The 14,326-nt window shown below is 41.2% G+C and overlaps 1 protein-coding gene across 3 annotated transcripts in view; it reads right to left on the reverse strand.

Moving 5' to 3' along the window:
• The window catches only part of RASGEF1B (RasGEF domain family member 1B), a 613,492-nt gene that overhangs the window by 198,239 nt on the left and 400,927 nt on the right, over nucleotides 1–14,326 (reverse strand). Inside the window, exon 2 of one of the 3 annotated variants that reach the window (XM_054553341.2) lies at nucleotides 1,152–1,286. The exons of the other annotated variants lie outside the window; for them this stretch is intronic. Coding sequence (XP_054409316.1) covers nucleotides 1,152–1,157 — 6 coding nt within the window. The 5' untranslated portion in view covers nucleotides 1,158–1,286. The remainder of the gene's footprint in view (nucleotides 1–1,151; nucleotides 1,287–14,326) is intronic. 3 annotated transcript variants of the gene reach the window in all.

Consider the following 14,326-nt stretch of genomic DNA (forward strand, 5'->3'; position numbering starts at 1 on the left):
GTAATATTCTCCCTTTGTCCTCAAGAACCTCACATCTAGCGTGACAAACTAATTAATGGGTTATTATTACGTAACTTTGGTATTACACCATAAGAAAGAAGGAACGCTTTCATTCTCTACTTTTCATCTTGAGAAAAATGTCTTCATGGTTCCACTTATCTTTAATTTGAAAGGGTCTATACCTGGCAGCTGCTCCATTATCGGAAAGTCACACAAGTCTGTCTTGAAACAGCATGTGTATTTACAGAAAGACATAGAAAGAGAAAATAGCAGTGGTGGAAGAATAGACCTACAATGTTGGACTATAAGTAGGGTGGCCTTAGCATTTATCATCCAAACATTTGAGATGCTTGTGAGAATGGAAAAGGGTGGCATTAAAAGTTATCCTAGGGGCCAGGCGTGGTGGCTCGTTCCTGCAATCCCAGTACTTTGGGAGGCCAAGGCGGGCAGATCACTTGAGTTCAGGAGCTGGAGACCAGCCTGGCCAACATGGTAAAACCTCATCTCTACTAAAAAATACAAAAAATAGGCCGGACCTGGTGGCATGCACCTGTAATCCCAGCTACTCAGGAGGCTGAGGCAGCGGAATCGCTTGAACCCGGGAGGCAGAGGCTGCAGTGTGCCAAGATTGCACTACTGCACTCCAGCCAGGGTGACAGAGCGAGACTCCGTTAAAAAAAAAAAAAAAAAAAGGCGGGCATCGTGGTGCACGCCTGTAATGCCAGCTACTCAGGAGGCTGAGGCAGGAGAACTGCATGAATCTCGGAAGTGAAGGTTGCAGTGAGCCGAGATCGCTCCACTGCACTATAACCTGGGTGACAAAGCGAGACTCCATCTCAAAAAACAAAAAAGTTATCCTGGGCAACAGACATGAAACTCTCCATTTTTTCCAAGAAAACTGTGACATATATTCATGCTTATATGGAATTAAGAGAGTCAAGACGTTTTTTCCCATTGAGATGACTTCTCGTGGAAAATCAAGGATATTTATTGAGCCCTTTCACATTCAGTTTTGCAACAATCCTGAAATAATTCCTATTCATGTCATTTGCATCATTCCACACATGGACCACCTGCTTTACGAGTTTGCCATGTATGTAGAGGACATTTCCACCAGCTCGGTATTCCTCATGGGGCTCCCAGTTCCTTACCTGCATCCTAGGACAATTCTGCCCAGGAATTTATTCTTCTGGGTCCTTTGTCTCTGCAGCCATACTTCTGAAACTACAGCTGCTGGGCCTCTCTGAGCCTTCTCCGTGTGATGGCAGAGGCAGACCTAGTCGTAGCTGCAGAAACAAAGGTGAAGGACCACCTGAAGCTGGCTGGTGGGTAAGGAGCAGTGGCTTGGGCTTTGTTGCTGGTATGGATTTCTCCTGTTTGCTGTGGGGAAGTAATGAGGGAGCCCCGTCGTGTTCACCACACACAGGCTCCATCAGTGCAAAATTTCACTCGGCAGATGAACACAGACAGATGCACATTTTCTTCACCAATGAAATATTAAACATGACAGGTGTGTTACTCGTCGGGAAACACTGCATGCAAAATGCATGTGTAACCCACGAGGTCTTCCTCATTTCATCCCTCCTGCTCAGCTAGGGTTCTAGGAGATGATATTCCTCCTGCAACTACGTTCAGGTATTTAATTCCAAAAGTTACGGTCAATGGTATCTTTGGGAAGATAATTTAAAGGCTTTTGGCTTTAAATTAAGGATCCATTAAGATAATAAAATGTTGTCTTCGACTTTATTGTTATTCTGCCTAAGGGATCTGTGGGAGAACACAGGATAAAAACTATGGAGAGAAAGATTCCCGTCACTATAGAAACAGATTCATTTATTTTTATAGGCTGATTTCTAATTCCTCTCCCTGGGCAAAGCTCTCACTAACTTCTGATGCTAGGAGATGATGCTCATTCAAAAGATATTTTGCTGCTTGGGGTTGCCTTTCCTGTTTATTTGGAGAGAAGGTTGGTAGGAGAGGAGGGCTCAGTAAAGAGGCAAGATGATAAGAATATCTTTCCAATGGTTTGACTTAAATCAGAGTAGCCAACTGATTGGAGTGAGAAGGCCATATTCAGAACTCACTACCAATATAGGAAAAGGAAGCCCCTTAAGTGTTACTAGCTTGACGTCAACTCTTAAAAAAGGCAAAATACACAGAGAGCAGGTTCAAGAAGCATAACTCCCGCATAAAATTCTGTCTGTTGACTATGTTCAGCCTAGAACCTCATAACTATATATAGAGATCATCACAAAGGGTAGCATTCTTTAGGAACCACCATAGGTTTCCAGTCAATTATTTTTAACTACTAATTTCTTACTGTTTGTGAAGTTTATATTACCCACTGGGATGCCAAATTCTCTCTCTTTCAAGCAGGGATCTTGTGGATAAGGAACAGCATCTTACTTCCCCTAATAGCAACTTCCAAGAACAAATGAGGATTGTAATTGATACCTGCTGCTATGCTGTTGCACTCTCAGCCTGAGAAGATAGCAGCTTGATGATTTAACTCAATCTGGTTTAAGAGATCATGCGTTGCTGTTACTTTGCGTGAAAATGACATCATGCCTGGTTATTCAATGTGCTGCGCAATCCAACAAACTGAGGATGGCCAATCACAGATCTCTGTGTCAGAATTTGGTCAAAGCTCTGGAATGCAGGATGAAACAGCACATGCAGAACTGGTAGAAAGATCAGTGGAGCAATTCATCCATCAAATCTGACCAAACAGCTGCCACTCCCCTTTCAGGCAACTCAGACATTAGCCATCAGTCCTGGAAAGCCATAGGAGCAAAGCCAGTTAAATCATGATTCAGCAAATTGAAGTTCAAGTAAAGTGCAATGCAGCAGCGTGTTTGTGCACGTGTGTGCACAAACGTCTTGTGCACACAACGTATATGTATATGAACGTATATGAAGACGTTCATATACGTCATATACGTTCATATACGTTCATATACGTCTTCATACGTATATGAAGAAGGCACAGGTGTGGTGAAAGTTTCCCTAGATTGAGTTCTCTATTTAATCTTTAATATAGAGGAAACAAAATTAAGCAATTGGTATTAAAATGTCTGTTTCACATTGCCAAATATTTGACCTCAGGAAATACCTGGATGTTTGGCCAACTTCTTCATCATGTATTTGATACAGGTACCGTTCTATGCTTACTTCAGTGCACATATGCACACAGGCCTTCAGAGACGGTTACCCCATTTACCCCATTTGGCTGCCTCTTATCCAAAGGACTCTAAGTGACACTGAAAGCAGGATGCAGAGGTGGGTAAAAATATGCGTAGGAGAAGACTAAGTAACTCAAACTGGGGTGGAAGAGTACATGATGTAATATTGCATATCCCAAGGTCACATTTTCCACAGCAGGTGGGGGAGGGTGGTATATGATTTAAGGATTTTGGCAAAAGCACTAGCATCCCTCTGTATTAGAAATAAAAACCAAGAGATATCCATATAATAGAAAACTGGATAAATCACACACTAAAATCTTTATTTCAAGTCAATAACTGTATGTTGAAAGAAATGTGCAAGGTACTAGGCAGGAGACAACATTACCATACACAAGCCTCGCCCTCAATGCCTTTACAGTCCAGTGAAGGATTGAGACACAGAAACAATGAATCATTGGCAAAAGGAAGGGGGAAGGAGGAGTCTAACATGATGCTAAGATTCCTACTTGAGTGACTAGCAAGCAATATGGAAGGATGAGCAATTAAATATTTTTTCAAATATTACAAAGGCAACACGTGCTCATTCATCCCCATCACACCCCACCCCGGGAAACAACATTAAGTCAGCTGACTATCCCTCCATTCCCATGTCCATTCAAACACACAAACACATATACACAGGTAGTTTTTTGTTATTTTTGTTTTTATAATAATGGGATGATGTACATATTAATTTGCAAGCTGCTTTATTCACTTCAGAATATATCATAGATGCGTTTTCACACTGAAGAGCTGCAAAATGGCCATAATTCATTGTCATCTATTCTGCTCTGATGGGAATTCAGGTTGTTCTCAGTTTTCTATCACTACTAACAATAAGCATCCTTACAAATATATCTTTATCTAGAGAGGTGCTTTGAATTCAATAAGATAGAGTCTAAAAGTAGGATTGCTGGGTTAAAAGGTATATGTACTTTTTTTTTTTGTTTTTTGAGACAGAGTCTCACTCCATCACCCAAGCTGGAGTGCAGTGGCATGATCTCAGCTCACTGCAACCTCTGCCTCCTGGGTTCAAATGGTTCTCCTGCCTCAGCCTCACGAGTAGCTGGGATTATAGGTGCCTGCCACCATGCCCAGCTAGTTTTTGTATTTTTAGTAGAGACAGGGTTTCACCATGTTGGCCAGGCTGGTCTTGAACTCCTGACCTCAAATGATCCACCCGCTTCAGCCTCCCAAAGTGCTGGGATTACAGGCGTGAGTCACTGTGTCCGTCCAGTATACGTACTTTTCATTATAACTAAGTCTTCCAGATTTCTTTTCAAAGAAGGTGAAGCAATTTATGTGATACATGGAAATTCTTACTGATGCTGAGCAACTCTGAGAACTGGAGGCCTGAGTACAGCAGAAAAAGGAAGGGAACAGTATTTAGATTGATTTTCAACTAGTTAAGTCTAAGATGTCTGCTGGGTGTTTATAGGTTGATACCTAGTTGAATAGCTCAGCTCTGGCACTAACAGATTTACATGTGAGTGAGGACAAAGAAGTGGATGGAATAGCTCTGAGGAAGAGAATGGAGCCGACAAGTGGGGTGACTATAGATCTCAAGGTAGCTCCTCCATCATGAAGCTGAGTGGGAAAATTCGGAATTAGCAAAGGAGGCTGTGGGTATGTCTGAGAGGTAGGTGGAAGCAGAAAGAGTGCAAACTAAGGGAAACAAGAGGAAGAGCCAGTCTCAAAAAGCAGAACATGGACTACGGCATCAAACGTGGGGTGAGATCTTTAATCACAGTGACCTGGATGTTGCTATTATATCTCATATTTTAGGGCACAGAAATGGAAATTCCAATCTCATATTTTTTTAAAAAAATTTTGCAATTCCCATGGTAGCCTTGGGAATTGCAAGTGCCAACTGTAAGGAATAGGGTGATACTGACATGTCAAATACACTTTTAACCAAAAATCATCCCAGGGCATCCCAGCTATTGGGGATTATACTCCACACCCCGCAAGAAGTTCTTCAGCAACACTGGAAATGAGTTGGAAAATGGTCATTTCCCCTCCCCATGCCCGCCTTGTGAAAGAAGCCCTGTCAATCACAGAATAAAAGGCCCTAAATCATTCACTGAGCAGAAAAACAGCCTGTAAATTATCAAAAGCTTATTACATAGCACATAGGCTATGATGCTGAAATTTCACTCTCATCAGTTCTTTCTGGACAATGGAAATGGAGTCTTCACCTGCCTATTTCAAAAGTCCTCTTGATGATAAGCTCTAAATATGTTGCTGCAACACACCATGTGATTATCTACATCATATATCTCATGACATTGTCCTATGTTTGTGGAGGGGATTCAGGACAGGAAGTGACTCTGTCATAACTGGGCACACTTATGTACACACTTAAAATGTTTAACCTCCAGGGAACACTGACAATCCCCTCCCTCTGCCTGCTCATTTCTTTTGTGTAGTGATGACCCACTCCTGTTGATAAGCAGCATATGTAGGAAATGCTCCAGAGGAAAAGAACAGCCATTTTACACTATGACTAGGCCATACTTCAACTGGCCTGATGAGAAGGACAGCAAGCTTTTCAACACTGGCCTCATGGAGTCAGGTGATGCACAGGTATCAAATGCTATCCCTCAGACAGGTTTTTAAGAGGACAGTATTTGCACAACAGTGATAAAGGCTACCATGGGAATTGCAAATTCGATTTGACTTACAGCAGTCATGCTTTCCTCTAGAGACAGAGAGGATTTGAGCTGCAGGGAAACACACACATACACACACACACACAACTCCTTGCACTGCCTGAAAATTAGTATGGATTGACAAAATGAAATAGCATAGTAGACTGGCAGAGGGATGATAATTGCAGTGGGGCAACCAGGGCTGGTTGAGCCCAGAGGAGGAAATTATCATTTTGATTATGTTCAGGAGAATCTATTTATGAGTACAGGTTTCCTAGTTGAGTCAGATTAAATATTTTTCTGGATCGAAAACACAAAATTTCTATAAAAATAAACTTAGGTAAATTCTTTGACCCAGAATCTTTTCAATCATTTCTGCTTGATGAAAAGCAGTCGTACAGGGGAAGGCTTCTCATTTATCTCACGGATCATTTACACCTGCAACTTGGCAGCAGTCTTACCAAGTGTCCTCTCCACACAGCCACCTGCCATACCTGAGTCTCCTTTTCCTCATGCTTCTTCAGCCCATTGGCTCACCCCACATGACAGAGAACACAACCTCTGTAAGAATGAGGAAGTGAAAGCACTGTGCAAAAGAAAAGCTGGTATACAAGGCTGGTGATACGTCTGCAAAAGGCAAACTGCAACGTGTTAAACTTGAAATTCAGACAAACCTGAGTTCAAATTCCATCTCAGCCACTTACAAGGTGGATGACCTTGGGCAAGTTACACAACCTTTGTTTCCTTATGTGTAAGATAGGGAAATCAATATTCACTTCTTAGGATTGTGGTAAGGATTGGAGGGGAAAATTAATAATCAATGGATCCAGACATGCACATGTTTAGTGTCCCTGGCATGTTGTAGGGATTACATTACATTACAATGTAATGATTATGTGGAGAATCTATAAAATCCTATAAAAATTTGCCTGAGTTGTTGACTCCGAAGTAATAAACTAGTTTTCTTTAATGTTAAATGCCAAAAGCATTACTCAAGAAATATTATTTCCTGATTGTTTTTTCTCATAAAACCCACAACATTCTTTCTCATCAAGTTGGCTAGAGGATTTTGAGGGTTGGGGACCCCACTGGACGCAGGTTTTGTTCTAATTGAATTGCATTAAGGTTAGAAAAGAATGAATGATTTAGGAAGCTATTTCTAATTCTTTATATGGCCCCAGGGAGTCCACACCACCACAGCTCATCTTACTTGTCTTATAGATCCTGCTGTAGGACCATAAATTCCCTGCCTGCTTTCTCATGAAAACCTGCCTCCCTTCTCCATGAGTGCTTTTCTCTCCTTCAGGCTCTGCTCAAGTTCCCCACTGAGAGCTGGCCAGGCAAAGGGTCTCAATCAAGAAGGCTGGTTGTAGACAGAGGGCTGAAGCTAGAGGAAGGTACCCACAGGAACCACTTTTGGAATGGGGAGAGCCAGAGGGGTGAGACCAGGTGCCTTCTCCACATCCAGAAGCATCTGTGTAACACCTGAATTGTGCCAGGCCACAGCTAGGCATCAAGGACACAGTGCCTGAGAAGTCACAGTCCCTTGGCACCTTGTAAGGGGCATAGACACATGAACAGCACTTATAACATTGTCATTATTCCTAGTGATTGAGGAAAGAGAGGGTGCACAGAGATAAGTCTCCTGACCCAGAATGGGTTCCCCAAGGAAGTGAGGTGAAAGACTCAGTAGGAGTTAGCCAGGCAAAGGAAGTTGGGATGAGAGATCAATTATTATTATTAACGGGAACAACTAGATGGACATTAGGTTCAGCTGGCAGGAATGAGGCTACGGGAGGAAGAGGGTACCTAGAGACAGAGCTCAGCTGAATGTAGATCCTCAGGGAAGTAGGAAGGGAAATGAACACCAAAGACCCAGGTGATGCTACAATTGCATTAGACCATCCTGTGACTCCTCATTACTGGTTATTAGATCCACTCAAAAGCACAGAGATGAGACTCAGGCTCAGGCAAATGATCACTGTTTCTCAGTGCGGGGAGCCCTCTTCACATTCTGGGTGGGAAAATTCTTTGTTGAGAAGTGTCTCACATTGAAAGACATATAGCATCTCTTGCCTATCAGCATATTCCAGTAGTCTCCTCAGTCTTTGTAACAGCAACGCTGTTCTAAACAGCCTCCAGGTATAATTCCGCTCATCATTAGGAACCACTACAACAGTTTATTATCCACATATATTTTGAATTTGAAAGCATCTCCTAGGAAGGTTGGAAGCTCTCAGCCTAGCAGAAGGTTGAGAAGGATCTAGAACCTCAAAGTACTAGGCTCCAGTGAAGGTAAGTGCTCTAGAATCCATCCACGTTACAAGTTCAAATTGATAAATACACAGTTCTTCAAAGGAAAATACTAATTAAATAAACAATACTCAATGTTACTTGAGCCTTTCTTTCCTATATTCAACTACAAAGAAGTAACCTCTATAAGGATAGGAAGTTCTGATTTCTGAAGTAGGGATAAACCAGTTCTACATCTCTGGCACACACACAGAATGAAGCAGAAGTTGACACAAATTATGTAGATGGAATAATTATAGGTGTCTCTCAGAAATGTCAATAAATACATTTCTCTGGCAATTTAAAGTTTTTCAGACCTAGTGTCAGAGAAAACAACACCTAGAGTTAATTCCTTACATCATCTCACAAAAATGATTCAAGGCTGATCAGATTTTGTTTGTCTATTCAGTGCCCTTACTGGGTCCATTTCCCACATCCACCCTGCTCCTCCCTGCAAGGGAAGGATGAAGCACCATAGCATACACCACTAAGGAGATAACCATCGAGTCTTCGGGCCTGGGGAGGGATTGGTGGACACCAACTTCCATTTGAGAATCACTTTCTACTGTCCTCTTTGGGTTTAAATCATCCTTGGCTTTATTAGGCCAGCGTCCCAAGACTACTTGGAGCATTTTGGAGAGCTGGAATCATCTGGGCCCCTGAGATGCAGATTACCTCTCTGCCGCCTGCCTCTCTCAAACACTCTTTACAGGCAGAACATCCCTGAGAGGCGGCCCATGTGCTGCTGTACCTTTCAATATACAGCGGCTCTGACTGGCCAGCCTGCCACCCTTTTCAGCATCTGCACCTCATCCCTTAGCTGTACAAAGGAGGATAAGACCCAGAGGGAGGACAACCAATCCTTCTGTTCCTGAACCACTAGCCATGTGAGCGTTGCTCTTCAAGCAGTTGCTATGTTTTACCTTCAGGCCAGAGAAAAGGAATTTTGAGATATTGGGGTAAACAAGACAGCTAGAGTTGTATAATAAACTAATAGCAATTAACGTAAAGAAGGAATTAGGCATGGTTACCTAGCCACAAAACCTACCATCAGTCCAGCTGGGTTATGCATTAAGGAATGAACACCAGGGGAAAGAGGCATTTGGGAAAATGTGTGGCAGTAAGCAGTGTGGGCAGACACAGCTGTGACCTCCAGCCAGGTCTCCAGGGTTTGCTTGCTTGCTTTTCTTTTTTAGAAAAGTTAAAAAAAAATTGATAATAATTTTCTTACCACCAAATTTTCTATGTGAAATAATGAATACAGACTAAATCAAATCATTCAGTTGTTAAAAAGGCAATGGTAGATAATTTTAAATGTTTTACAGACATAAAATAAATCTGACAAAATCAGTAGATTTCCCAAACTTGAGTCATTTTCTCATGATAAGGCATTTCTCTCAAGATAAGGCAGCATAAGGCTAGACATTAATTTTTGACAAGGGTACCAAAACAATTCCATGGGGGAAATAATAGTTTTTTTTTTCAACAAATGGTGCATATCTATATGCAAAAGAATGAAACTGGACCCCTTTCTCACATGATAGATGAAAATTAACCCCAAAAGGACCATAGACCTAAATGTAAGAACAAAAATTATAAAACTCATAGAAGAAAGCATAGAAGTAAATCTTCAATGATTTTGGGTTAAGCAAGGTCTTAAATATAATACCAAAAGCAAGTGAAACAAAAGAAAAAAATAAATTAGACTGCATCAAAATTAAAAATTTTTATGCTTCAAAGGACATCAACAAGAAAATGAAAAGATGACTTATAAAATTGGGGAAAATTTGCATGTTACATATCTGATAATAGATTTACATCTAGAATATATGAAGAACTCTTACAACTCAATAAAATAAAGAAAGATACCCCAATTAAAATATGGGCTTAGCCAGTGCTTTGGGAGGCTGAGGCAGGGGGATCGCTTGAGCCCAGGAGTTTGAGGCTGCAGTGAGCTATGATCGTGCCACTGCACTCCAGCCTAGGTGACAAAGCAAGACCCTGACTCTAATATATATATATATATATATGATATATATTATAATATATAGATATATATGATATATAATATATAGATATATAATCTATATATAATATATAGATATAGATTATATATCTATATATAATATATAGATTATATATTATCTATATATAATATATAGATTATATAATATATTATATATATAATATATAGATAATATAATATATTATATATTATTTTACTTTTAATTTAATATATATTTATATATATTTTACATTTAATTATATATATTAAATTATATAATATTTTACATATATACGTAAAATGTGCTTAGAATTTAAACAGAAGATTTGAAAGATTTACAAATGGTTAGTAAGGACATGAAAAGATGTCCCATGTTATTAGCTATTAGAAAAATGCAAATCAAAACTACAACAAGGTACCACACTACACCCATCACACCATTGTAGGATGGCTATAATCAAAAACAGGGATAACAATAAATGTTAGCAATTAAGAAATGTATGCCTTCCCGGCTGGGCGCAGTGGTTCACACCTGTAATCCCAGCACTTTGGGAGGCTGAGGCAGATGGATCATTTGAGGTCAGGAGTTCAAGACCAACCTGGCCAACATGGTAAAACATCGTCTCTACTAAAAATACAAAAATTAGCTGGGCATGGTGGCACGAGCCTGTAATCCCATCTACTCAGGAGGCTGAGGCAGGAGAATCACTGGAACCCAGGAGGCGGAAGTTGCAGTGAGCCAAGATCACACCACTGCACTCTAGCCTAGGTGACAGAACGAGACTCCATCTCAAAAAAAGAAAAGAAAAGAAAAGAAAGAAATGCATGCATTTCTTAATGCATCACCCAGTTGAACTGATGATAGGTTTTGTGGCAAACCATGCCTAAGAAAAGCAAGCAAGCAATATGAACAGCCATATACAATAGCTCTGTCCCAGTTACTCTATGTTCTAGTGAGGTTAGGTTAACTCAGGTTGTCAAGGAGAACTCTAGCTTGGAGATGTGGAGAAATTGAGACCCTCATACATTGGTGGTAAGAATGTAAAGTAGCACAGATGCTGTGGCAAACAAAATATTAAACACAGAGTTACCAAATGACCCAGCAGTTAGACTCCTAGAGAAATAAAAACATGTCCACACCAAAACTTCAATGTGGTAAACAATGCCCAGAATAGGAAAATTCATAGAAATGGAAAGCAGATTCGTGGTTTCCTAGGGCTGGGGTCGGGGGAGATTGTTGGGGAAATAAGAAGGGATTGCTAATGGATTCAGGGTCTTAGTTTGAAAATATATGAAAGCTTGAATGTATCAATTGGTTTATACTGGGAGAGCATACAGGCTGGCTGTATTCATACATGTTATATTAAAGGGACTCCAAACTAACTGCCAATGTCTATCTCTGCCCAAGCCCTGCTGGCTGCCCCTCCCTACCCTGCCCAGTGACTGCTGTCACCCTTTGTTCCTGCAAAGACTAGGCACGGGTACAGGGCAGATCCTGATCGAGACTGTGGGCCCTGGAGTCCCAGCACAAGGCATGGTTATTGCTGTCTCCTCTCCAGACTCGCAGTATCATGCATGCTTGCTGGGTGGCAGCAGGGGGTAGGGAGGGGATAGGCCAGGAGGAGAGGGGAGGGGAGGTAAGTCTCTCACCCTCCTGGATCCAGGAACCCAGCATGTCCTGGTTTGAAGGATGCAATCTCCTTGGGGCCACCAGTCACTGTAGCTTGGGACAGCAGGTCCATGGGAAGGGAAGACTGACTCCTCCCACCCCTCAACCCCCAGCTTTCAGTCAGGACACAGCCTGTTGGCGGGCCTAGCATCTGGAGAGAGAGGAAACCTGGCAGCTGGTGAGCTGAGTTGCAGGGTGGGATCCCTGGGCACCTGTGAGGCTCTGTACTGCCCTTCATTCCCATGCCCAAGGGATTGCAACACTAAATAATACTAATAATAAAACATTATGATGAGGGAGAGAACGTGGAAGAAAGGAAAAAGTTTTAAACATTTAAAATATGAGTGCCTTTACTGGCACTTTTTCCCTGCCCTTTGAATATGGAGTTCTTGCATTTTCATTTTGCACGAGGCTCAGCAAATTACATAGTTGGCCCTGCCCAGGAAGAGTATGATCTTGCTAGTTAGGCACAGCAAAACTCCAGGGGTTGCCATAGATCATGGTGTGGATGGGGCGTGCAGTTGCATAGTGAACGATATGAACAGCCATGCACAACAGCCCTGTCTCAGTGACTCTATGTCCTACTGAGGTTAGGTTAACGCAGGTTCTCAAGGGGAACTCTAGCTTAGAAAATCAGGTGTCTGAGAAATTCTTTCACTTAGAAGTCTAGTTTCAGAATGGGCTTAAGGGAAATAAGAATGCTCTTGAGCAAGGCCTAATATGGGAGAGTTTCCTGAAGAATTATGATTTTCTGTCCTCTCATCTCTTTCTCCTATTTCTATAGATGGCACCACCATGCTTCCGTTTCTTCTTTGTTCCCTAAATACCAATAACAGTAATTTTGTATATGAAATGTGTTAATAACAAATTTAGTGCTTACTATAAGCTAGACAACTATGTGTGAAGCAGTGGTTAACAGTAGGAACTGAAGCCAAACAGTCTTGGACCACTATAAACCTACTGTGTGACCTTGAGCAAGTTACTGAACTCAGTTTCTGTGTCTATAAAATGGGGATAGTTGGAGTATCATATTAATGGGTTTGTGACGATTAAAGGAGCTAATATAGAGAGAGCACTGAGAATGTTGGCTGGCACAGAATAAGCATTGTGTGTTTTCTATTATTCTCAAAACTCTTGATTCATTAAATATTTTATGTGACAAACATTTAAGGAGTGTGTATTATGTACCAAGCACGATCCTAGGAGCCCTATGAGATAGGGAATATTATTCCCATTTTACAGAAGGGAAAATTTATGTTTAGAGAAATTGTGCCCTTTATCCAAAGTCTACAGTTATCAAGGGGCTGAGCTAGGCTTAGATCACTAGTCTGCAAAGTGGATGTTCTTAACCAATCAGCATTTTTATTCTCTGTAGGAATGAAAACATAGATTGCTTTTACTGAATACTTACTCCATGCCAGCCAGGTATGATCTCATTTATTCTTTACCACACCTCTGCAAGGTCAGTATTATTATCTCTATTCCCAGCATGGCGATCCCATTTAAAGGAGGAGTTAGAGTGCTTGCCCAGGTCATCACGCTGGAAGCTGGGCAGAGCTGAAATTCAAACCCAAATCCATCCACCTCCAGAATCCCCATTCTTTCTGCTAAATCATGCTGTCTGTTTTATCAGGTTCTTGTGATGATTCTTTAACGCATCTTTGGGGCCTGCCCTCCCCTTTCCTTTCCCATGGGCACAATGCTATCCTGTTGCTCTGAAAATTCATGCCAAGATTTCTCTATGGATTTCTAGTCCCACTCATTTCCAGGAGCTCTACCCTCTCTCCAATCCACTTTCCATTACCAGCTTTCTCTCTCTTTCTTACAGATCACTTCCATTCTATGTCTCCATCACTTAAGAATAGGCAATGCCTATGGAACCAAATTTAAATTCCTTGACTTTAAATATGTGGGTCTCCCTAATATACCCTCAAAATCTGGCTGTACACTAGAGCTTTTAAAAATCTTGTTGCCAAGCCACACTCCAGACCAGTTAATTTAGAATCCTTAGGGGTGGGACCCAGGCATCAGTAATTTTAAACCTCCCTAAAAGATTCCAATGTGCAGTCAAGATTGAGAAGCACTGAAATAAACCAATTGACTACAACTTAAACCTCCCTCATAATTACTGGGCTAATCTCTATTGTCTTTCATATCTACCTCTCTTCCCACAATGCTAATCCTTCTGTTAAGATTTTGCTCAGGGAGAATGTCTTCTCCTTTCTTCCTATGGTTCAAGTCTCCTAACCTGTCAGACCTTGTCCCATCTCTACCCACTCCAGGAAGACTTCTTTAAACTTGCCAACTTTAGAACAAACTCTGCATCTAAGTATGCACTTACAGTTTAGACAGTTGAGCTGGGCACATATTACAATACTTTTGCTTGTTCTCTAAGTACTTTACAAGTACTGGTCTACAGTCCCTCCAATTGTGTAAAATATTAGTGCCAAGATCTTTTCCTGTATACTTTGTTATGCCATCTATT

The sequence above is a fragment of the Pongo abelii genome, chromosome 3 (genome assembly GCF_028885655.2).
Source record: "Pongo abelii isolate AG06213 chromosome 3, NHGRI_mPonAbe1-v2.0_pri, whole genome shotgun sequence".
Lineage (NCBI taxonomy): Eukaryota > Metazoa > Chordata > Mammalia > Primates > Hominidae > Pongo > Pongo abelii.